At 41.0% G+C, this 26603-nt stretch overlaps 1 protein-coding gene across 4 annotated transcripts in view; it reads right to left on the minus strand.

Annotated features, from left to right (window-relative positions):
• Positions 1-2192: 2192 nt before the first annotated feature.
• The window catches only part of RYR2 (ryanodine receptor 2), a 760386-nt gene continuing 735975 nt past the window's right edge, over positions 2193-26603 (minus strand). For all 4 annotated transcript variants that reach the window (XM_086679587.1, XM_086679586.1, XM_086679585.1 and 1 more), the window contains 8 exons: positions 22831-22891; positions 19069-19215; positions 16958-17092; positions 9345-9501; positions 7151-7215; positions 5418-5518; positions 4370-4421; positions 2193-3644 (listed from right to left, as the gene is read on the minus strand). In XM_086679587.1, the coding sequence (XP_086535713.1) occupies positions 3549-3644; positions 4370-4421; positions 5418-5518; positions 7151-7215; positions 9345-9501; positions 16958-17092; positions 19069-19215; positions 22831-22891 (814 nt within the window). In that variant the 3' untranslated portion in view covers positions 2193-3548. The remainder of the gene's footprint in view (positions 3645-4369; positions 4422-5417; positions 5519-7150; positions 7216-9344; positions 9502-16957; positions 17093-19068; positions 19216-22830; positions 22892-26603) is intronic.

Below are 26603 nucleotides of genomic sequence, written 5' to 3' on the forward strand. Positions count from 1 at the left end.
GAAATGTGTAATCAGGGGCAGGGTGGCTCAGTTGGTTAAGCACCCGACTCTATTCCAGCTCAGGTCGTGATCTCACAGTTCATGAGACTGAGCTTCATGTTGGGTTCCGTGCTAACAGCACAGAGCCTGCTTGGGATTCTCTCTCTCCCTCTTCCCTGCTCTCTTTCAAAATAAATAACTATTAAAAATGTGTTACATTTATGGCTATTAAAAAACCCAGGTGCCATCCATGTACTTGTACCAACGTGAGATGATATTTTCCAGGTTTTGTCACAGCTATTTCAGAATGTTGGATAGAAACATCACCAGTAAGGTGATAGGGAGGTCATCCTCTTCACCATACAATATTTATAAAATAATTTGGAGAATGTCTAACTGTCCAAACGTATCCATGTCAAGTTTACATGAATTCCATGCTTGGTGAATGTACTAAACACATTTGTTTAAAGTTCTCCTTTACTGTGTCCTGAGTAAACGAGGCACTGGCCACACTGATGGCCACCTAAAGCCCTTTTTAGCAAAGGGGAGGGAGGCCATATTGGTATATTCACCCAGAAAATTGGAGTTTAAGAAAACAGGAACACTTCCCCAGTAAAGCAATGTAGTGAAAAAAAAAAAATCATTTTCACAGCTATGCCTTTGCAATGGCAAAGAATGTAATTTTCATTACAATATGACTTTTAAATAAGGTTTTGAGGAACTAAGAACTGCCTCTTCTGTGTGAGAAAAATGACGATCAGTCCACGGACTAAGTACCATTTAGTGCATCTGGAAATCTTCAACCATGATTCTAAATGTATTTAATGGAGTAGGATCAAGAGAGATTTCTGGGAAGAGAGAGAGAGGGGAAATAAGAATGGCAGAAAAATGTCTGTGTTAAAACAGAAATACGCAGACATTATTTTGTGAATGTTTGAATGTCTAATACAAAATCTCGAAAGGGATGACATTTCTTGAGTTTGAGTCAATCAGTCCAGAGTTTAATCAGAGAAGTGGTGAGCCACGTTGTTGGAGATTCATGTGACATTTCCTGGGAGAATTAATAATGCTGATACATAAAAGCCCCTCTTCTCTTGAGGACTCGAGAAGGGAATAGAGAGGTGATCTCCTCTAAGTGTCAGCCACAGTAAGGCTGGGCAGTGGGTGGCTTTCTAAAGTGACTGGCTTTGCTCCCTTACTCTTCCTCCAACGCCGATGCCCAAAGTTCAAGGGTGGAGGAAGCTCTTTTTCCAGAATTCAGCCTTTTTCTGTTTCTCTGTGAGCACTGTCACCTTCCCAGGCACTAAAGCCAGGAGTGATTAGGAGAGTCAACAAGTCTGCAAACTCCAGGCCAGGAGATGACTAGGGATTTGTTCTCTCACCTCTCACCTGTACTGTTGTTTCACATCAAATCTGACTTTGCTTTATGCATGAAGACCCAAATCTATCAGATTTTATGTCCTGGAGAAATATGTATTCCTTTTCACTGTATGCTTCCTCTGCAGTTTTGTGGCAAACGGGAACATGCTTTTTGATGTTTTATGGAGCTGATCTGATTTATTTTATTCAGACACCTCAGAACATAAGATCACCTCCCTGGGCAGGCTTGGGAATTCCCATGGTGTGGTTGAATTGACTCTATTCCTTCTCCCAAATAAAAATGATCCCAAAAGACAAATGCAAACTCTAGGTACCATAGCTCTCCTGTTGCGTCAACAAGTTGAAAAATGACATGATACCCAGCCCAGGGCTTGGAACACGGCGAATGTTCGATTAGTGTCTGAGTATCTAATAACACCACTTGCTAGTTAGTGTACCGGTTCTCTTTCATATGAAGGCAGAAAATGAATCTGTACTATTACAGGGGGAAAAAACTGCCCTGAGCAAGGAAGAACCTTCTAGAATGAAAGCTGTATAAAAATTAAATGATTTGGGAGACAGTGATCCTTCTGTCATTGGTGGTTTTAACGAACTCCTGATGTCCCCGAGTCAGGGAAAGGGCAGGGGTGAGGCTAGGTGGTTCAAACTGCCTGCTGACTCTGAGTTTCCGTCATCATAAAGGCAGCAAGCTTGCTGGGCCACAAGGAAATCTGAAGGCATTAAAGGCCATAGGGCAGGGTTTGCATTGCCCCAGACCCCTCTCAAGTTAACAGCTCAAGGTTTTATAATGCCTCCCAACTATACATGAAATGGAGAAAGAAGAGAGTGAGAAAGTTAGTTAAATAGTTTAATCAGAGCAGTTTTCCAATTCTAAAATTAACAAGCAGACTTGTAATAAAAGAGCTCCAATGTTTGCAAAATGATCTTGCTTCCATTCTGAATCTGTCTTTTTATTTGTAAAGATAAGCATTACATTTAAAAGGACTCAAAATGGAGTGACTGGTAATTATCACCCGTGGTTTTTTGATGCATCTGATGAACTCCCTGAATGGATATTGCTTCAGCTTTGATATTAAAAAAATGGCCGGACGAGAAGTCCTTAATCAGCAACTGATCACAGGTGGCCAAAAGAAAGAGAAAAACCCAAAACTACTGTCAAGTTCATAACGTATCACATTGTTGGTGGATGACACTGGCTCCAAATATACAATTAAGCCCACGACACTTTATTACTATGAGTAGAATTATCATGAAAGGTCTCTCACGTTCATCAACTTGCTTCTGGAGGTTTTCTTTGTTCTTTTAAACTTGCATAATAAACATGCAATGAATTATTTCTTTTGAAAGTGTATTTTTTTTTTGCAGTCTTTGTGTTTTCATACAAAGATTTCATAAAGTCGCAGTGTTGCACCAGAGCATTACCAAAATAAGAGCACGATCACATGGGGAGGGTAAATGTGAATTTAGTGAATGAGAAGAGCCTCCTCTCGTCCTGAGACAGGCCACCCGTCTTTTTTTTTTTTTTAAAAGGTGCACGCAAACTGCTTTTCTTACCCTCCCCCACCAGAGAAAATAATAAAGGAAAAAAAAAAAACCACAAAATCAATCTGAGAAAAAAAAGATCGACATGAAGAAAATAAAGATGTTTTTTTTCATGCACACATCTTCTGCATAGCTCAACCCACATATAGTAAGGCACTATTTCCCTTCGTAAGTGGTGTCCACGGCAATCTCTTAAGTGCTACAGTGCTCTGTGACCATTAGAGAGTTCCTCTCAGGATGGTGAAATAAAGGGGCCGGATGAGTGTGGCTGTCACGTGTCTCTGTGACTGTCCCATAGCTCAAGGGGACTTCCAGGAGTCTCAGAAGGAAATCAGTCCATTTGCGTTATGACTGAGAGTGTCCGAAATGGTGTCCTTTCCAGAGTTCCTATGTTGTCTGTGTATGAATTTAGAATATTCTTCAGTCTTTATTCTCAAAGAAAATACACAAGGTGGGGGGGAAAAGCACAGTCGGGTCTTCAGAAACAGAGTTCACTGCTCCCAGAAAGCATATAATGCTGGCAATTCACAAATTCAGCAGGATGTCTCCAAGAGAGCAGAGAGAAAGAGTCAGAGAGAGACAGAGACCGAAACAGACAAAGAGTGAATGTGTATGTTTTGGTTTTCAGAGGTGACCAGAGTCTGAGTTTAATTTAGCTGGTCTTCATACTGTTTCCGGAAACAATCCCCTGCTGGGAAGAATTCCCAGCACCTTTCTTGATACATCTTCCAGACATAAGATTCCTGTCAACGTAAAGGAAATGTATTAACACATGTCTTTCCCCAGGATCTGTGCATTACCACAAAATACAAGATAAAAACACACATTTGTTGCATATATATATATCACATACCCATGTAACTGTGTAAGTACACATAATTACCTGATTCGAAAAGCCCAAATTCATCTAGAGAGTGCCTAGCTATACCAGACCTCATATTTCTATTAATAATCCATCTTCATCTGGACCATAATACAATGATTAAAAACACTATTTGTGGCATATGATTTTATGGGTTCTCTTAAGGAAATATTAATTGTATCCTTCAAATTCAAACTGCTAACAATCGGAGGTGAATATTTGTGGAGGGAGAATTTCAAATACTTAAGGAGAACCGTAGATATTTCATACACAATTATTTTTAATTGATCCTAATATTGTGGGCTGGAACTCATCTGAAACCATCTGCTATCTGATTAAGCAATCAAGGACATTATACTTATCAGAACACAAAGCCCTGCGTTTTCAGGTAATTAAAAGCTTACATTTTTTATGTGAACTTACGATTTTACTTTCTCGACAAAGGCAATCTTTGCACGCTCGTCTGGGATAACAGGAATTTTTTGTTAAGATACTATATCTGAAAGTAATCCCAACTCTTCAGGTTTAATGTACACATTTTCCTCACCATGTCCATATTCTCTGTCACTTATTTCAGAAGACAGTGTATGGTCGCTGTTTACCTACCTGTCCTGTGTGCTCTGTTTCATCTTTGTTGATGAGATACATCAGAAAAAACCTACAGATACAGAGAGACGAATCAGAAATGGGTTGTATGGAAATGTCAGCGTTCACAGATACTTCTGATCTGGCTACGGGCTAACTGCACACTGTTGGCAGAGCGGAGAAACGTATCAAAACTGCAAGGCAAAAGACGCCACGGGAACCAAAAGCTTAACCATTTTTAAAAAGTACGTTTTCAAAGTAGCTACAATGTGGGCGTGCGCAGATCAAGTTATACCTCTCGGGAGCTGCTGTACATCAGGTTTCGTGTCAGATCGCACTTAGCCACTCATGGGGCAGGAATCACAATCCCCATTTAGAAAAGCAGGGATTAAAAAGTTTAAATAACTTGCCTAATGTCCCACGGTTGTGAATGCCGAAGCCTGCTTTTTTCTTTTCTTTTTGCTACAGTGCTACTCTGCCTCTCTTCTGTTTGACAGCAAAATTGGGTTAGAAACCAAGAATAATTTTTTAGCAAACTGCAGCTTGGGCTAGTCCTACAGCAACAGCCAGATTTCTATGTATTAAAAAAAATGCAACTTTGAATCATGTTAGAACACAGTGCCTAAAGAGGATAATTGGGCCTAAAGAGATCTGTACGTCCTCAGAAAATGAAGATGGAGATTCCCGAGTCCCTAGGAGGCATCTGGAGTCTGCCTTCTTGAAATGGGAAACACGGCCAAGGCTCTCTGAGAGGCTGAGGATGTATTTCACTTATCATTTTCCACCTTTCCATTTCGTGTTCTAGAAGGTATCATTCACATGAAGGGCTGCAAGTTCTTTTCTTATCACATACCCGTCTGATACCACACCGCATACCAGATACACATACCTCCTGAGGACAAGGGGACCGCTAGCTGTGGGTCTTTCTATCAAAGAGATAGACGAAGCCTGAGTTCAACAGTATAAAGAAAGGAATCTATGTCTCTTCTGCTTCTCAAGCTTGCTAACAGGGGGGCACTCACTGGCGGGTATAAGGAGGGGCTGGAGAGTCTGAGTCAGGCACACTCACAGGTAATTGGCCAGGTTGTGTTCCTGTAAAGTGTGGGTTTCAAAGCCATGTGGCACTGTGTCGAAGTAATCGTTGCCTATCCCACAGATGAAACATTTGGTCTAGAAGACAAAGGGAAATATTTACGTGTCAGATTTCAGAAAGCAAAACGAACACACAACTTGCCACTTAGGGGGCAGCTGCTATGCTTACTCGATGTTTGTAGAAGATCACGACAGAAGGCTGTGCCAACACATGAACGCTAATTTAACTGTTGCCACAACTATATCTGGCTGGAGGTTTAAATGACATAGGTACCAGCAACAAGTTCACATGTAGGAAGAAGCGTACAGGATCACGATGGCTGAAAAGCACTGTCTTTTCCTTATTTCCTCCAGCTTAAGTGAGAGTGCCCAGACTTAGCCATCAGTCTTGTTCATGACATTAACTCAAGTTATGTAGACGGGACTCAATGTGCCCTCAGCTGAAACCACCAGCTTGGTACCTACTGGAACAAAGTCTGATGACCCAGGGGAGGGGGGAAAGGTCCAGATTACTCCCATCTGGAGAGAGCCAAATCAAATATCAAGCTGTGGGGTGTTCGATCAATGACTGAGAGAGGGTCCGCCACGGGTGCAGAATTAACCAATGAACATTCATCATCAGAACTTTCTACTCCAGGAATGAGGTGCCTGCTCTTTGTGCCCCTTGCTCGTTCTAACCAGATCTCTCAGAGCAGCACCTGCTTAGGTCCGTGGTGTGCAGGACCAGCACACAAAAGCTAAAGAGAAGCAGGCCTCCCGTTTCATTATGAGAATTTCACATGTATCAACTCAAGCAAATGTGATAGTTATTGCCCTCGTGTGGCTCCAGATGCTCATCCTGCTTGCAAATTAGCAACTGTTTAATGCCATCGGAGGCATATTTATGATGCCTTAGATTCTAGGGCCTGGACTCAAGATGATTACGATAATTTATTCAATTCCCTCTGCCTTATTGATCAACAACTGTGGACAGCAGGAAGGCCACATTCAGAAAGGCAACAGGTCTTTATACCATTTGATGTCTTGACTAAATGGGCTCATGCTTCGCAGCTTCACCCACGAACCTGCCCCTCCTCTGTGTTACTTGTCGCTGTGACTCTGGAAACCTGGGTAGCGTCCCCGCTTGCTCCAAACACCTCACCTCTGCATCTGGACAATCACCCGCTGCTTGTCATGCCAGCTCCTAAGTACCGCTTTAATCCATCTGGTTCCCACATCTTCGGTGGACGTCTTTCGCAAGAGCCTCATCATCTCCTGCCTAAAACATGCTCCCAGCCCACTTCCCTGCCCCTGATCTTGGTAGTTGCTAATGCACTGCCAGACCCCATCACCTTACTTAAAACCTGTTTCTGATTTTCCACAGGCTGTACGTTACACTATACATCTCTCCAATGAGTTATTATAAAGGGTTCAACACACCGCTCTGCAATTTCCTGTTTACTTATTTGTCAGTGAATCCATCATTCTGAATGGGTGGTTCTCCTCAGGGAGCAGGAGACATTACTGTTTGCACGCCCCCGGCGTCCGCCATGTTTCCCGCCTACCACACGATACGCGTGGCGCGGATGGAAAACGGGCCGAGGAAGTCACACATTGCTCATGCCCTTTTCCTACTTTCTCCCACGGCCGTGAATCTTTGATAAAGACAGTAGGAAAAATGAGTGCCCACAACAACAACAACACAGCTGAGTCAGACGCGGCAAGACTCACCTCCATGTCTTCTTTGACTTGCTCCTGTTGGTCTCTTAGCTCTCCAAAAGCATCAATAATTAAACCTGGTGTTAAAGAAAAACACACTCGAATCTTTATCAACCAGAGAATAATAATGAGGCTCACAGCCCCGTGGCTAGTCCTCCCAAGGAAAGAGAAAACGTACAGCCAGGTTGGGAGAAGTCGTGAGTGGGCACACACTTGATACTCCTCCTAGGGCAGCAGCGTTATCTCTTGGGGGGCAGAAGCACAGCGGGTACTGTGCTTACACCGTCCCTGAGAAGGGGGTTTCAAAACGAAGTGACAGGGCAGGAAAAACCGCTCGTTACCGCGGCACATGCACCTGGTATGTTAGCCGCCACGTTGTTCCAAGAAAGAGCAGTAGAGATTTCTGGTGGCAAAGCGCAGGAAAGTCTACTGATAACATTTTCAAGTACCGATTTGGAAATCAAACGTGACCATATGAACTGAGGAATCTGTCTCCACTCATTCTCGTTACGCGTTCCTCACAAGTAAACTTGCCGGCCTGTTATTAAGTGTGTCAGCCAGGAGCTAACTGCACCGCGTTGTTTCCTCTCAGCTCGTTTTCCTCCTGTGACTTACTGGCTGCACATCTTTTTCCGAGTGTTTTATGAGTTTGCTCTCTTATAAAATATGTTATTGTTACACTCAGTAAAGACAAAAGGATGGATTATGAATCTTGTCGACTTGTTCATGTACTTTACTGGAAACAAAAAGTACCGTTTTGTGCCTGCAGAGCTTAGAGGATAATAACACATTTATAGACATTTAATTCAAGCCAGGATAAACGTATGAGCAGAAAAAGGTAACAAGAGTGATTTTTCTGAGGGAGAAGAACACCACATTCCAAGTTTCCTTAGGGTAAAGGGAAGAACTGGTACGTTAATATGGCTCTCTGGTGTTTTTTTTTTTTTTTTTTTAAGTTTAACTTATTTATTTTTGAGAGAGACAGAGACAGCATTAGTGGGGGAGGAGCAGAGAGAGACAGAGAGACAGAGAGAATATCCCAAGCAGGCTCTGTGCTGTCAGCCCAGAGCCCAATAGAGCTCAAACTCAGGAAACCATGAGACCATGACCTGAGCCAAAACCAAGGGTTGGACACTCAGCCGACCATGCCACCCAGGCACCCTGATGGCTCTCTGGTTTCAACTGAGGGCTTTGGGTCCAGAAACCTGGGTTTGGATTGCAGCCCTGACCCTTCTTGACTGTGCACTTTGGCCAAGTTACTTAGACGTATTATGGCTCAGTTTCTTCAAATGTAAATAACAACACTATTTTCACGGGTGTATGAAGGTAAAATGAGTTAATAACATGTGCCAGGCACATAGAAGGTACTCAACAATGATAGCCTTAGGGTTCTTTATGAGGCATCAGATACTGTGCTGAGTACTCCTATGTACATCACTTCTTTTTTAAAAAAAAAAAATTAAAAATTTTTTAATGTTTATTTAAAAAAATTTTTTTAATGTTTTATTTTTGAGACAGAAAGAGACAGAGCATGAATGGGGGAGGGTCAGAGAGAGAGGGAGACACAGAATCCGAAACAGGCTCCAGGCTCTGAGCTGTCAGCACAGAGCCCGACGCGGGGCTCGAACTTACAGACCGCGAGATCATGACCTGAGCCGAAGTCGGACGCCCAACCGACTGAGCCACCCAGGCGCCCCAATGTTTATTTTTGAGAGCGACAGAGTGCGAGGAAAGGAGGGGCAGAGAGAGGGAGACATAGAATCTGAAGCAGCTCCAGGCTCTGAGCTGTCAGCACAGAGCCCGACGCGGGGCTCGAACTCACGGACCACGAGATCATGACCTGAGCCGACGTCGGCCGCTTAACCGACTGAGCCACCCAGGCGCCCCTCAAAAGGAGTTAAATGGCTCACCCACCCAACATTATAAAGTTAATAAGTGGCAGGGCAGAAAGTCACAGTGAAGAAAGTGCTCTTTCCATTAGGTAATGGGAAAAGAGTCCAAAGAAATCTGTATCCGTCTTCCCCTTTACTAGGGCCCCCTTTGATTCCCCCCTATAGATTTCTAATGGAGAAACACTGAACAGAAAAGTTCTCGTTGCCTTTTTACGGATAGCACTTGACATTCTGACCTGCCCTTAAGTGTTAACTTGAACAATAAATGGCTCAAATTCTAGATCCTCTTGAACTCCAGTAAGGAGGATGCTCACCTTGAATTATGGCCAAGAGAATGACAATCACGAAGAAGAAGAAGGTGATGTCAAAGATGATTCGATAGATCTCATATTCGTCGCCTGCTGGGTCTTCGATTTCATCGCCGATACCCCCTCCGGCACGTACCCCGACGTACATGTGGAACATGTAGCACTGGAAAAGACAGACACAGTTACTTCCTGGAGACGCTGTCCATCTGCACACTGAACAAAGTTGAGGCTCTCTCTGTAGTTGCTAATCCTCACTCTGGAAACTGACCATCTCTGCCTTCTACATTGCCTCTTTTTGTTTCAGTGTTTGTGATTATGAGGCAAACACGTGGCTCTTACACTCTGCTGTCCTTTGAACAAAACTCGACACGACACTCTGCCTCGCACCTTCTGTCACACTTTGCAGGGGATGAAAAATACCTCACTAGCATCTGGCATAAGGTAATCCCATTAAGATCACGTTAAGGCCCACAAAGCTATATTTAATCACACTGCTCTTTTTTTCTTTTTCTTTGATCAGAACAGACATAGGAGAGAGGAAGGAAAACCTCAATATTTAATAAGACGGAATCTCAGAAATTAAGCTAGGAAAACACCGGACCCAATAATGCCATCCCCTCATCCGTCATGTATGGAATGCGATGCTGAAATGTTTCTACTCTAATGTGTACAAGAAAGAAGACAGAGGGGAGAAGCAAGGAGGAAATAACAGCTCATTGTTAAGAATCTGAAACATTAAAGCAACCAATTAGAAGGAGAGCTCCAAGTGCCCACTGCAGAAGAGGGCAGGGTTTCTCAGCCTCAGTTGCCGTTGACATTTAGGGCCGGATAATTCTTTGGATAGGATCTGTCTCGTGCATTGTAGGATGTTTTAGAAGGATCCCTGGCCTCTACCCACTCAATGCCAATAGCACCTCATTGTAGATAACCAAAAACATCTGCAGACATTGCCAAGCGTCCCCGGGAGGGCAAAATCAGAACAGTTGAGAGCCACTGGCTTCAAGCGTCAGTGTTTTATCTGTTTTCAGGATAAGGGCCGACTCTCCAGGTCGGGGCCTCAGATTCAGGGACACTTCATCCCTCTCCACTGATGGGCTACTGCTCCCGAGTACCACCCTGCACTATATCCACGCCTGTCAGATAAACAACTCCCTATTCTAGTTCTTGGTTTGCATTTCCTTCCCATCTTAAACAATTATTTCCCTTTCTTATCCCATTCCTTTTCACCCTCAGGTAACAAGCCTTCCTCCATGAGGCCTTCTTAGACTGTTCCAGACACTCCGACTTACCCAACTGATGTCATCCATGAGTACAAAACACATTTACCCACCATCTGCCTTAACGAAAGGGGCAAAGGCTTTGATACAGTGTCTTCACTTGGGGAGACACCACAATCCCCTGGTCATCTTCTACATTTCTGGCCATCCTTTCTCAGCCTCTTTGGCCAGTTCTTCCTAGAGGAATGTCCCCACTTTCACAGTTAAGTACCATCTCTGTGCCAATGACGTACAATTTTTTTCTGTTTACACCTTGGGTCTCTTTCCTGAATTCCAAACCTGTACCTACCACTTACCTAATTTTGATGCTTCGTGATCTGTCTCACTGCACTGAACTGGCTTCATTACAAGAAGAATGACTTTGGTTACTGCTCTATTACCAGGGCCTAAAATAATGTCCAGCACATGAGAGGAACTTATACATCACTGGGGCGGAGGGGGGGCGGTGAATGAAGAGTGAAAAGTCATGACTGATCAGTGTTCTCATGGAGACTTCACTGTCTCAGCCCATGAACCTCAAATTCTCAGATGACCCCAAAGAGCACAAAGGACAGGCAGCAAGTTGACCCCAAAATGCTCATAGTTCAACAGCTAATATAGTGATAGATGCAGCACACAGAAAGTGTCCTGGAGCAGATGCCTGGAATCTAATGATCAGAACCGAATAACGACTGGGTCACCCAGGAAGGAGGTTTGTCAGTCTGGCACACAGTGAACGAAGAGGATCAGAGGGCGGCTCTGTCACTGCCCAACCAAGAACCGTCTGGGGCTCAGGTAAGGGGTCTCTCTCACAGATAGGCCAGAAAAGTCATTTTTGTAATGTTCATTTATTTTTGAGAGAGACTGAGTGTGAGCGGGGGAGGGACAGAGAAAGAGGGAGACGCCGACTGTGAAGCAGGCTCCAGGCTCTGAGCTGTCAGCACAGAGGCCGACGCGGGGCTCAAACTCACAGATCGCAAGATCATGACCTGAGCAGAAGTTGGACGCTTAACTGACAGAGCCACCCAGGTGCCCATAGAGTTTTTCTCTAGGGAAGAGAATGCGTTCTCCTGCGGCATGAACTCTTAATGAGTGGGATGTTGGTGTTCTGACTCATACATGTGACTCTTAGGAGCCTGGTTAATGTCTGTCCTCAAGAGGATGTTTAGTTTCCAGACATGCACAGTTGAAGATAGGACCATGGAATGAGGCTAAATTACCAAAGCAAATGTCTCCTACTTCTCAAGTCTCCTGTCAGCCATCTAGCAACATCCATGTCTCTCTGCTCACCTTCATTCTGTGAAAGCTCTGATGCTGACAAAAGGCCTCCCACCATATTTCAATAATAGACTCTGGCCATGCTGAAAAGATAGGCAGTCTTATGCATTTGATTGTTTAGGCTTAGTAAGATACCAGATTTTAAAAGTATAAAATTCCAGGTTCACCTGTGGGATTTTGATACTGATTTTCCCAACCTTAATCTACACTACCTGGTTATCCCCAGATACAGCAGGTGGGTGGCTAGAATATGCGGTAGGGTGGTGAACATCCACCTACGTAGGGCTGTCAGGCTTTTAGTTGTCAGATGATCATTCTCTCCTGAAAATGGAAAATCTCTCATTCACCTTCCTTTTCACAGGAGCAGCTTAAACCTGAACATCAGAGTTGGAGAATGGAAAGCAGTAATTCTGGGACACAAACTGATACACTTTGTTCAGAGAATCTGAGTCATGAGGAAGGAAGGTGCCTGGTGCTACCAACACTGGGAATATGCAGTCAGTTATTCTCCAAATTTAATATTCTATGGTTTCTCCCCTACCCACTCATCTCCCGAGTGGATTCATTCCAGAGTTAATCACTATGACAGCTTTAGGAAATACTGAGGAGGGACAGTTTCTGGCGGAGTAGTGAAGATCTTTACGAGATCTTTATCCTGACCCCCCCCCCCAAATAGGGGGAGAAATAAAAGTGGAAAGAGAAAGAGACAGAGACTGGCAGAGATTACTTGTTGGGAGGGTAGGGTAAAATAAGTAATTTAGAACAATACCCTGAGCTGGGGATTGTACTTCCCTAGGAGTAACTCATTCTCTCAACCACCTGGTAAGTTTTTTCCAAAAAACACAACAGGTCTTCCCTGCAGTTTCTGACTTGGGATATGAGGGTGGCCTCATTGAGCTGCGGTTCATAAAGGGATGCCCTGGTGAGTCTTGGTGAAAGGACCGCCCCTTTTGAGATGAATGTCTCTATATAGGCCAAGTCAGTCTCCCTGGCTAGTTAGCTACAATCATCTTTTTGCCTGGGGCTTTGGAACTTTGGATCATTTTGCACTTTCTCCTTGTACATTCTTGGAGAAGAGGTTCAAATTCTCTCAGGATACTGATGGTTTAATTAGATTCTCAGGCTTAAAACACCATGATCCTAAATAAATAAGTAAAGAAAGGAAAGGAAAGGAAGGAAAGTGTAGGAAGGAAGAAAGAAAAGGGAGGGAGGAAGGGAGGGGAGGAGGGAGGGAGGGAAGAAGGAAGGAAGGAAGGGGAGGGAGGGAGGAAGGAAGGAGGCAGGTGGTAGGTGGGCAGGCAGGCATGAAGCATCAGTCTGTAAAACTGTAGCTACAGCGCCACCTGCTGTTAGGCATGAAACACTGGCAGGTGAACCACATCGCTGTGAAAACCTAAAATGTTCCTACATATGCCAGGAAACTACCAGAAGCAATGAAGGCACTGGAAACTCGGATGTTGCCGAGAAAACAGGGCATGAGTGAAGAAAACCCATCTCAAGCAAACAATCCTCGACTTCACCCTGTGAACACTAATTGTTAGAGACGGATGTAAACAAAAGATTCTCTTTTGAGAGATACACGCAAGATATTAAGCGTGACCACTTCCTACGCCATACTTCTGTCTTGCTAGCTGCTGGGTTTTGCTAAGCCTTGACTTTTAACGAGCACTACTACAAATGAGCAGTTACATTTTAAATGTTGTTGGCTTGTTCAAACCTTGCTGCACAAGTATTAATAAGAGGCAAATTAAAAGGGGTTTTGAGACCAACTATTGTAAGGTAAATCTAGGTGATGTGGCCTCTGATGTGATCGTTTTTAAGAACAATCAGCTGGATACGAGCATGTGCAAAGCTACACAGACTCCTGTGTGCCTGATCCGCCCGGCAGCAGTATGGGAGCCGAGATGTTGTTTGTGGCTTGGAATTGTTTTCTCTTTTGCAAGAAGACACATCTAAGGTACATCCTCATGATGCCCCAAACCTCACCCCACCCAAAGGCAAGGTACAAAGCTTACCGTTATGTGTAGAGATAGAAACACCCAGAACAGACCTGGTTGTACGTAGTCTCACTGGTAGGGGCAGAAATCCCTTAAACTGGACAAAATCCAGGCTCTAGCTCAGTCCTGAGGCCATGGTCGAAACATCAAGAAGCCTTATTTCCTCACCCTAAAGTGAGGCAAACTTCTCTACCTCTTCGCTACACATCCCATGCAACTGGGTCATGCCAACCAGGTAAAGGCAGTTTGTTGTCTTCCTAACTCACTTGTTGTTCAAACCATGCCTGGATTCCTCTCATAAGTTCGTTGGGAAAATTTACAAAAGCAATGGAAACTCATACCAAGAGTGATGTTCGAAATGTAGTCATCCAAGGATACTATCAGGATAATTGAATAGGGTCAAATATGACTCATGACATTAGAAGGAGACACCTGGATGTTTCAGGGGTCTTATTGTGGTAGGAGGGGGGCAAGTGAGGCCCCGCCAATCCCAATGCCAACTCAAGAGCACTACGTGAAGTCATCCTAACTTTCCAGCAATCTTCAGCGATTCAGCGGGCACCACACCCTCTGGCAGTGAATCACCTCTCTAAACTTTCTGACTCAACCAAGGTGGACTTTGAGATTTAGAACCATGGGGGAGGGGGTGCTTCTGGAAGAGAAATGAATCTCCCTGGAGTCACAACTGTCTGCTGTTAGTAATGACTGACTCCCTTTTGTGCCTTGTTGACTCCTCCAGCTGTCTGCTCCCCTCCCTGCCTCTAGCCAGCTGCTACCCCAAGTCTTGAAGTCACCGGGTAGAGAGGCCAGGTGGGTATTAAAGGCACCTCTCACAAGAGGAGATGAAGGATCCTTACTGGCGGTGAAGTGTCACATGTTTAGTGACTCTGGGGGACGTCACTACCAGTGATGAATCCCTTACTAAGTTTCTTCTCTCCCTAATCTGTAGTCCTACTCCCTGTAGGAACCCTTGTTAACAGTGTCCCATGTATTCTTCCAGAAACACCGTGTACATATTCTAGTGTATCTAATATGTACATTCTAGCATGTGTATGTGTGCACACAATCAGGATCTTATCATAACACTGTTCAAGATCTTGCCCCCCCTTCCCCACTGAAATGCAATCTGTATGTCTTTCTATATCAGCACGTGCAGATTGGTCTTATTTTTAAACAACCTACTTTTCCATGATATGGATTTGCCATAGTTGGTTTCATCGGGACTCTATTGATATAATTTAGATTATTTCCAATTTGTGATAGTAGCAAGTATCCTTAAACCCACAGGAGCATATTTGTAAACAAACATTTAAATCAATACAATCAGTGGAACTGACAAGTCAAAGGGTAAGTACAATGAAAAATGTGATAGATATTGCAAAATTTCTGTAAAATCATTGTCTTAATTTGAATTCCCTACAAGTGTTCATGAAAGTGCCAGTTTTTCCATCGATTCAACTGTGGGTATTAACAAACTTTAATATTCTGCAAACCTAATAGTTAAGAAGTGGCAGTTGATTGCTTTGATTTGCATTTCTTTAATCTTTGTCAATTTGTAAGCTGACTGAATTTTACCACGAGCTGATTGTTCCTTTTCCTATTGGTTTACTTCCTAGTGATAAGTACTTAGTAAATTAAGGACACTGGCCCTATGTTAATATTTTCCTAGTTTTTCATTTGTCTTTAAGACCTCGCTTAGTGTTGTTCCTTTTTAAAGTAATTGTTTAGGACCCCATGCATCTTAGGTTTTATGACACACTTAGAAAGACCTTTCCCCATTTAAAAATTATTATTTCAAGGACGCCTGGGTGGCTCAGTCAGTTAAGTGTCCGACTTTGGCTCAGGTCATGATCTCCCATGATTCATCTCACATCAGGATCTGTGCTGACAGCTCAGAGCCTGGAGCTTGCTTCGGATTCTGTGTCTCCCTCTCTCTCTGCCCCTCCCCTGCTTGTGCTCTGTCTCTCTGTCTCAAAAATAAATAAGCATTAAAAATTTTTTTTAAAGAAAAGTAAAATTTAAAAAATTGTTTATTATTTCAAAAGTCAAATTCTGTTATAATTTTTATTCTTTTCTTTTTGCATTAAAATATGTGTCCCATTCAGAATTTATTTTGATGTAAAGAACTAGGTTGGTATCAATTTTTATCAAAATTTCCCCAAAAGCATATCCATGGTACCAATACCATTTACTGAATTCTTTTTCATTTCATGATTTCAAAAGCCATGTTTTATCATACTTTTAATTTCCAAGTGTATCTGCATGTATTTCTAGACTCTCTATTCTGTCCCACACATGTATCATTCTCTAGTACAAAACCTGCCTTAAGTATTAGTTTTTATAACATTAGTAGTTCCCTCTCATTACTCTTTTGGGATGTTTATTTTTTCTAGAGTAATTTTACTGTCACTTTGTTGGTCTCTTACACCACTAACCCCAGCTATGTAGGTATTTTGATTTGGTGCTCAATGAAGAATTCATCTCCTTTCAGCTAGAGGTACATATTTTCAATCTAAGATCTCACCTGTAATAACTTCTGATTCGCCAATATTAGACGGGCAGGTTAAGGAACAGGGGTAGAGCAATATGAAAGCTTGAACATCCATTGATTTTAAAACCAAGACCGAAAAGGTAATTTAAGCTAAAGTACTGAATATTTAAGCAAAACCTAAGAGTTCTAGTAAAAGATCTATTTTTGGACTTCGGTGATGTCAGTTAATATCATGAAAGTAAACAGATAACTAAGGGTTCAAAATACTCTCCAAGGAAATAATTTTAACTGCTGTCCTGGAATCTATGAACCAATTCAGCTAAAGCGTTTATATTAATCCTTCCAGCTCTAAGTCCTTTATGCAAAAAATCTACTGATTATCAGGCTGGTACAGCAGATGTACCAAAAAAAATGGCAGAAACGGTCCTTTACATTCTGCAAAAGAATGAAAACTGTTGATTCTTTAAAGAGCCACACAACTTGTTACTGGGTATGCTATTTTCTATTCTGCAAGGTTAAAGAGTAACTACACAACCACTCATACTGAAGAAGCAGGAGAATTTTTCACTCATATGAGATCAAAGTGTATGAACTTACCGTTAGCATATCATCACATTTCATATCCGGTGTGTCACCATCTTCACTTTTATTGTAGAATTTTCGGAAAAAGTTGAATGCCACAACAGTATATAGGTATACAACAACAGCTAACAAGCCAACAGTTAATACAAGCTGGAAAGCAATGTGACACAGAACATGCATTAGAAATGCAAGGCATATATGACTGGCATGTTCAACATCAGTGTGGGAGGGGAGAATTCTATGAGCACATACCTGGATTTATTGACTAGAAAGTAATGGGATCCATACCTCACACCGTACCTTTCTTACCCTCCTCTGTGGGGAAATTTATTTCCATATGCTCTTTATTTTATCAAGTGGTCAGACTGTTTTATGCAAAAGTTGGCTACTTAATTGGTTAATGAATGCATACTACAGCTGGAATATGAATAAACTCTGATTGACTTTCACATCCAAATTGATCATAATATGTATGTGCTGAAAATAAGAATTTCACCAAGTTGGTGAAAATATATTTCTGGTTATATCACAGAAAATCTAAACACACTAAAATGCATTATTTTTTGTGTCTACTTCTCTAATTACAATGAATCCCTATGTTCTTGACTGTGGCAGCATATATTAAGTCCTTCAAAAATAATTTTACAGGGGCGCCTGGGTGGCGCAGTCGGGTTAAGCGTCCGACTTCAGCCAGGTCACGATCTCGCGGTCCGTGAGTTCGAGCCCCGCATCAGGCTCTGGGCTGATGGCTCAGAGCCTGGAGCCTGTTTCCGATTCTGTGTCTCCCTCTCTCTCTGCCCCTCCCCCGTTCATGCTCTGTCTCTCTCTGTCCCAAAAATAAATAAACGTTGAAAAAAAAAAATAATTAAAAAAAAAAAATAATAATTTTACAATTATCTGGAGAAAATACGTTATCTGAATAGAGGGCTTAATTCACTTCTGTAAACGAAGTACAATGCCACTATAAATTTCTGCACATCTTATTATGAGGACTATTAAGCTCTCTATATTTCTGTAAGTCAAAAATTGATATCTCAAAAAGAAGGAATAATCCTCGCAAAATTTTAGAAGTGAATTGAAAGCAAGCCAAACCTTTTGTGTGAAAATACACAAGAGATTCAGAATCTCCAGTTCTTTAAATATGTCAGGGGCTCAATACTATGAATGAATAAACACTTTTTGCTGATGTCATAGTCACATTCAAAAATTAGAGTCACATATAGAACAACAATGTGTTGAAATTTAGGAAACTAAAAATCATGATAACTGTTCATATGAACTTAACTATGGACATAGTTCACGTGTTTGGGGGGACATGGATTTAAAAATATGCTGAATTATAAAATTCTGGAAAAGAATGACTCTGTTAAACCAAATAACGAATATAGAATGTGTTACTCCCAGTAGACAGGTGATAGAGAATAAATCAATAAATATATGCTTCTATAATGAGTTTATGAATAATTAAAGTTTTCACATTACAACTGGGCTCCATTAAAACATAAATTGATCATCTGGAACTAGGCCAGTATGTAAGTCCTTGGAGTAGGACCTTGTCAAGTATGAAACATTATAAAAGACCACACGATATCCAATTTTTAAATATCACACCAAATTAAGAACGCGGCATCTTGTGTTTTATTACTATTGTAACTAGTGCATCAGGATTCTGAAACACATTTCAGTTCCCTCTGGTATCAAATGGAGTAAATATCATATTAGGAAAAATTTAACTATTTTCTGCAGTGTTTTGTATGTGCCGGGGCCTGTGCTAACACCTCCACGTTTATGTTCTTATTTTATTTTCTCAGAAACTCTAAAAGGTAGGTACTTTTATTGTATATATTTTACACAATGAATTGAGATTTAAAAATGTTAAATCAGTTATCCAAGGTCACACAGTGTATCGGTCAAGCCAACACTTGAATGTAGGTGTAGGGGACTCTTGAACCAATATTCCTCATGGTTTGTAAAAAAAATTAAAAAATAAAAAAAGTGCATATCGTCCATTCACAAAAATCTTTAAAACTATATGTTGCCATTGGAGGTTGGGTTTTATTTTTATTGGTGTATTTGGTGGGTTGTTTTTGTTTTTTGTAGGGAGTCAAAAAAAAATCAACTTTTACCTGCTTGCCATTGTGAGTTACCGATGACAAGATGGTTCTCAGTGTCTTGAATCCCATAGCAATGTCAAGAAGATGAGCAGCAAAAAAAAAGTTGTTATAGTGTCCCAGAACGGACATAGTCATATACCAGGCCAGGTAGAGGAAAGACTGAGAAGACAAACGAGAGGGAAGCATATCAGAAACCAGAAGGAGTGACTGTTGTCCAAAGCTACTCTGATTTCATTCCATTATAATCACTTCATTTACTTTACCTTCTTTGTCTATTTAATTCGAATCAGTTATATTGGTTTATGTATTTTATTGTTATTTAGCTTGTCCTCAGAGGTTCAATGTCTTTCTCTCCTTTATATCAGATAGGCTGTTCTTATGTATCTTTCTATAGAGAGAATTTTACTGACCTAATACTCGATAGCAAGGTGTTTTCACCTTGGCACTACTGAGAGTTTAGACTGGATAATTCTCTGTTTTGGAGGCTGTCTGATGCACCGTAGGATGACCAGCAGTGACCCTGATCTCCACTCACCAGATGCCAGCCGTGACCACCAAAGATGTCTCTAGACATTGCCAAAAGTCACCTGGAGGACAAAATCTCCCCCCTTGAGAGCCCTGCTCTACACTCAATCAAAGAACCAACCAACTGTCCTTCCCTCTTTCGTTTTTTATTTACTCACTCTCTAAATCAGTGTTTGTGGAGACCTACTAGTTGTAAGAAATTACGTGCGGTATTTTATTAACCAAGCATCTCACTTTATGTGAGCCAAAACAAGTCTAGGAGAAAATGCAAATACTACTTAATGTCACTGAAGGCTATAATAAACCTAATAATACAATTGGTACTATCTGTAGGAATCTTGTTTATAATCAATGTAAGAGATTTGCTTTACAGAGGTTAGATGTATAAGTGTATATACTTTTTGAGGGGAGGAGAATAAAAAAAGTAGAATAAAAGATACTGAGATCATGCTTGCTTTCTGGATTAGGGTCCTTGGGCATAAGTGTTTTGCCATTGGAGTCAAGAGCTACCCATTTTGGGAAAGGGAGGAAACCTTCATTTTGACTAGAATATATCTTAAGCTTTAACAGAGAACACAAGACAAAGGGGGCTGAGGTGGTATAAATCATCTTTATGGGCAGTTCAGGGCTGAGGTTAGACATCGGGTGGAAGAAAGCAGTACTTGAAAATAGACACCGAGATAAGACTACGCAGAATGTGCTGAGGAGTGACAGCTTGGTTTGAGAGTGGGCTTCTGTTTCAGAAGATGAGGCTGGAAATGTATGGCGGGGTTGGAAGGCCTTCAAGCCAAGTTAAGGGATATGGGCACATCCCACCGGCACGGGAGAGCCCCTGGAGCATCATACGGAATAATGGTATGTGAAAAGCAGCATTTTATGAAAATACCGTCTTGTATATTTGCACATACAGTCTCTGTCTTTATTCTAGCCAGACTCTTGATAAGTAGGCAATCTTAGCCCCAAATTGACAGATGAGGAAAGTGAGCTCACTCCGGTCAAGCTACTTTCTTGAAGATGTAAGTGGCAGAGCTATTGCGTTAGGACACTACTGGCCAACCCCACGGGGGAGGTTATAAGAGGCACGACTATCAGCGGAACTGGCCAGAGAATGACAGAGGGCAGGAAAAGGATCCAATTGGGCACATAATTGAATGCATATATTAGAAGGAGAAGGAAAAGGAGTCCAAGCTGGTCATCTGGACATAGGTAGCAAGAAGAACAAAAACACTAACAGAAAGAGGAAACGGTGGACAGGGGGACTGCGTTTAGCAGGGAAGAGTGAGGAGAGAAGATGCATTTGTCACAGGACATTTGAATGGACACACCCAGCAGGCTATTAAGAAATGAAAAGGCTGAGGAGAAAGGACAAGTGTGTGGACAGAAGATGAGTCAGGAGACTAATATAGGTGATCAGGGGAGCCAAGGATACATGTATAGACGACACAGGTGCCGTCCTTAGCCGGATTTCGCAAATAAAAACAGGCTGCCCAGTTACAGATAAACGTTAGGTAAAGAATAAATAATTTTTAGATTATGTTCCATGCAACATTTGGGATATACTCACATATAAATATATAAGTATGTATACTGTACATTGTTATATTATAGATATAAAACTACCTATATTTATGTATAGGTATGTATACATACCTATATAAAAATGTAAATATATGTAAATATTTAGTTATCTGTAATTAAAAATTTTTTATAATGTTTTTTATTTAGTTAGTTTTGAGAGAGCAGAAGCAGAGGAGGGGCAGAGAGAGAGAGAGACACACAGCATCTGAAGCAGGCTCCAGGCCCTGAGCTGTCAGCACAGAGCCCAACGCGGGGCTTGAACTCATCTGTACTTCATCTGGTAAGCCTAGCTGTGTTTCAGACAGAAACCACACTATTGAGGACTGAAGACATGTTGAGAAGTAGCTGGCCAAACAGCCATGAAACTACAGGTGGATGGATAATGTATCAGAATAATATAACAGAAACAAGTCTGAAGAAGTCTGTCTACGCCCAAATGCTCTGGAGGCAAGAAAACTAGAGCAAGATACATATCTTGCATGACACAAGTACTGTGGCATATAAGGAGGTCAAGGAGGATTGACCTTAACTAGCAAAAGCCAAGATGGCCGGGCTACCTGAACAGAAAACATCAGTGCTAGAGATGAGGTGGTTTCCTTTTAATTTGAGGGAGCTGCTTCCATTATTAGAAGAGAAATTTGCTGAAGGCATTAACAGTTGACAATTCTAAAAGATACTTACAAGACTTGTTTTTGAGATCTTTGGAGAGTTCTCTAAAAGACCCAGTATTCCGGGCCCATGACTGGGTACGATAGGGGTGGGGATAGAGACAGGAGAATTTGGGGGGGTGTCGCATGTCTTTAGGAGAACAGAATTACCACTCACTGTAAAAGTCACTGCTAATTAGAGTGTGATTTTGAGACTGAGATATGCCAGGGAGACAAAACCAGAGGAGGGTCTAGGACTAAGCCTTTGGATTTGCTTGTAAGTGCCCCTTCGCAGGAGGTGTGTGAGGATGGTAGGAGGATTCTGAACCAGCAGGAGGAGACAAACATTTGTAGTTGATCCATTCAGCAGCGTTTCATGACTGTCCCTAGCAACTTCCCATAGAGAGCACATGGGAGCATGAAAACAATTGATAATAATGATTTTTTAAACTGAAAATTCTAAGAGTCAAAAATGTCAAACTATTGAGCAAGCCAGGGTAGTACAACGTGATCGTCCGACCTGACAGTCGGTGGCTTTTAGTACCAGGTGAATTTTTTTCATTATATTTGGATACAGACTTGGGCTATTAGGCTCTTTGAGAAAAGAAGGATCAATCAAGAACAAAAACCACAATAATTTAATGCACTTAATTTGGTGGAAACTTACATTTATCACAATTAATGTTTTAAAACTTTATTTACAACTTCCGTTTTAACATCTAGGAAACTTTGAACTCATTACCCAACTAAAACCTAAATGAAAATACATGTGAATTTGCATCTCAGTTTCTTTTTCTTGCATAAATATATTTTCATGTTAATCTTTCAGCTATTGAAAGAAATGGATTGAGAGATGGGGGCTAATTAATCACCTATTTCCTTGGGTCATTCTCAGATAATGGTCTGTATTAAATCAATTGCTGTCTGACTGACTTCCTTAAATCACTGACTGACTGCCTGCCGGATCCCAACAGACTTGTCTAATCATAGCGCACTGTACTTTGTGGTAATGAAGTGGGCTTACGTTGTCCGTGAAGACGACTCCTAGTTTCCACATCTGATACTTCACATCAATAGAGTTCAGTCTGGAAAGACAAAGAAGGATTTGTGGATATGCATGTGAAACAAAGACTCGGAGGCTTGCAAGAGCCTGCTGGCATTCTTTCTGTGGGATGAAACTGGCAACCATCTCAGGAAATTAGTTCCATCCAAAGTGTCAAGGGAATCTGGAACATCTGGATGATGTGTTCCAGAATTCTGTAATGCTTTTTTAGTGGGATCTTGGAAAACAAAACAAAGATGCAACTTCTATTATTTAAGATTAGCACTTTCTTTTCCTGCATTAAATATAAGGTAAAGCCACTTGTTATGTGAGAATGATTTCTGGAAACTATGCTACTACATTAACCAACATGTGTGCATCCCAAGTTTCCTCGCTTTCATTATACATTTGTAATTGCATTCTGACAGAATAATTTTTACTTAGGCTAATAAAAACTTGCATAAACATCCACATTCACTTTACAACTAAATTTGCCAGTGAAAGGGCTCTTTCATCTTGTTTGTGTTTCCTCTTGTTTTTAAAAAAAAAAAATCTCTACCCAAGAAGGCATTCACCTTTTCCCCTTGGTTCCCAAATTACTTTGTAGACTTACTACAATTTCCCATTTGTTTTGTAGTTGCGGGTGTGCAGGTATCTACGTACATTTATGCCTTTCTCCCTAGTCTGCAAACTCCCTAACACCAAGCACATTGTATCATACATGGAATATCTCTCAATAAATGTGCTGGATGAGTAAATCTTAGCATAAATATTCCTGATCTTTGTAGATTAAATACATACATAGTAAAACATACTTTCTAACTTTAATTTTTTTAGAGCTGCCCACTGATTGATGTGCTAAAATTATAACTTTGTTAGCCTATCTAATATTCTAGGTAATTGATATGATAGGCTATAAAATAGGAGTATTCGTTTCAAAAGGGCTTCTCTATATTTACTGTTTTACACGTTATGTCTTTAGTCATTTTTTTTAGGAAGGCCAATCTTAAATTTCAAGTGGTAGGATCAGTAATCGCTAATGAAAATGGACTTCTTAGAGACTTCTCCCCCAAAAGGTTATGTTTTAATTTACCTTAGCCTAGGAGTCTTTATCTTAAAGAAACAAAGTTATCTTTGAGCTAGAATCAATTCTATTACTAGAGATCATTTTTTAAAGTTATGTGAATATTTAAAATGGGTTTCAATACAAGGCTATTTTTTTTTCTTTTTGTTTTTTAAAGTATATTTATTTATTTTGAGAGAGACAGAGTGTGTGGAAAGGAGGGGCAGAGAGAGAGGGAGAATCTCAAGCAGGCTCCATGCTGTCAACACAGAGTCCTTTTTGGGGCTCAAACTCGCAAAACTGTAAGATCATGACCTGAACCAAAATCAAGAGTCAAATGCTCAACCGACTGAGCCATCCAGGCACCCCAACACTATTTTATCTTAAATTTAAAAACCCAAAGACAGAGAAAAAATAAATAATGGGGTAATTTGCATGAGAGCATGATTATTTCCCATGAAAGCAATCTAAAACTAAGTGTTTCTATCAGGATGACTGAATGCCCCATGGCAGTTTCTTACTTTATTTAAAAAATGGTTATTATTTTTCATTCCTATCAAACATTAGGGTAACAAGTTTGCTGTCAACATCGTGAAGCAGCATACCCTTTTGGTGTTGTAGGACACTCTTTTCTCACCAATCACGACAGTACTCCTGTTTGGGTGGAGCTGACCCAACCCCTAGGGATGGGCCAAAGCTGATCTAGGCCAACTGGGCACCCATTCACCTGGCCACAGGGCTTGGTTCAGGGGCAGACTATAAGCCAGAAGCTGAAGAGTTTTGCTAGATGGTTTTGAGATACAAATCCCTTCTCTTTTCCCATAAAGACACAAATGAAAAAGATGCAGGTTTTGTGGGTCCTGGCAGCCATTCTATCCCCAGGAGGTAATCTGGCCACCTGTTTGTTTGACAAGCCCTACATATCTGATTGACAAATAAAACATGCACAAATAGATGAATCATCCTTGTACCCAAACATTCACATTAAGATAATATGCAAAGCAGATAATGTTTTAAAATTTGATCTTTGTAAATGTTTTAAATAAAGGAACAATATATGTAATTCTTTTTCCTAGTTATGGACATTATTTACTAGAAATTTATTCTAATTTTATTATCCATATTTATTTTTTATTTTAATTTTTTTTCTGAGAGAGAGAGAGAGAAAATCTTAAGCTGGCTCCACACTCAGCATGGAGTCCAATGAGGGGCTCAATCCCACAACTCTGGGATCATGACTTGAGCCGAATACTCAAATGACTGAGCCACCCAGGTGCCCCTTCATATTTAAAGGTATTAATGCCATATTAATTTCTTGGCACTTTGCTAGGGGTCAAATTCGCAAACATTTCCTATGTAAAAAAGTGGAAAATTCCACTAATTTAAAACTATTTGTTCAGGGGCACCTGGGTGGCTTAGTCGGTCGAGTGTCCAACTTTGGCTCAGGCCATGATCTCACCGTTCGTGAGTTGAGCCCCACATCAGGCTTGTGAGTTGAGCTCAGAGCCTGGAGCCTGCTTTGGATTCTATGTCTCTCTCTCTCTGCCCCTCCCCCATCATACTCTTTCTCTCTCTCAAAAATAAACATTGAAAAAAAAATTAAAAAAAACAAAACTTTCTGGTCACAGTAAAAATAAAACACCTTTTTGTTTATAAAATAGTCTAAACTTTCCTTCTATTTTTTTCAGACTTTTTTCTTTAGGATCATAAATATTACCATGGAAAGAGCATAATTCAGTAAAACAATTTGATTCTACACTGTTTGTCAGAGATCTGAAAATATTAGTAGAAAGCTCAGCACTGCTCTATGGTCCTTGTTTTTATATGATATTCTAACATAAAGGTCTTAATTCCTAAGCACTGGCAAGGTGTTTCATCTTCTATACAGTGATATATTCATTATGTACCACATGGGTTTTCTTAAAGTACCCAGGTGGTATTTTGGATCTAAATCCACAGTTTCTGTCATGTATTTGTCCATAGAACTAACTACTTTTAAACTGAGTTCACATTATTTTTAAAAACCATGTAGCTCCAGTAAGTTTTCAGATAGATAAAAAACTATATTACCAATGAGGTCAGCCAACATGTTTTTTTAATGCTAGCTAAAATATTTATCTGACACAAAATAATACCACCCTACAGAGCCTCAAGTATCTATATTTCGAAAGTAGTCACATCCCTAACTGACTGAGACCATAAATTTACAAGAAAAGTGGACATGTTCTTAAGGGAAAGTAACTGTTATGTTTCTTCTAAAATCGTTAAGTGGCTACAATGAGAAATTATATTTTTTAAAACATGTATGCTTTACACTTAATCCAGAATTACAGTTGATGAAATATATATTTGCAGTATATGTATATATGTGTGTGTGTGTGTGTGAAATTCAACCTGAGGCAAATTCAATTCAACTGATTCACATCTTTCTAGCTATATTATAACCTATTATTCCATTAAAGCACTATATCAGGAACACCTCATTTAAAAAAAATTTTTTTAATGTTTATTTATTTTTGAGAGAGAGAGACAGAGCATGAGCATGGGAGGGGCAGAGAGAGAGAGAGAGGCAGACACAGAATCTGAAGCAGGCTCCAGGCTCTGAGCTGTCAGCCCAGAACCCAACACGGGGCTCAACCCCATGAACCATGAGATCATGACCTGAGCCAAAGTCAGACACTTAACCGACTGA

The sequence above is a fragment of the Puma concolor genome, chromosome D2 (assembly GCF_028749965.1).
Source record: "Puma concolor isolate L17-30 chromosome D2, mPumCon1.1.hap2, whole genome shotgun sequence".
In the NCBI taxonomy this organism is placed as follows: Eukaryota; Metazoa; Chordata; class Mammalia; order Carnivora; family Felidae; genus Puma; species Puma concolor.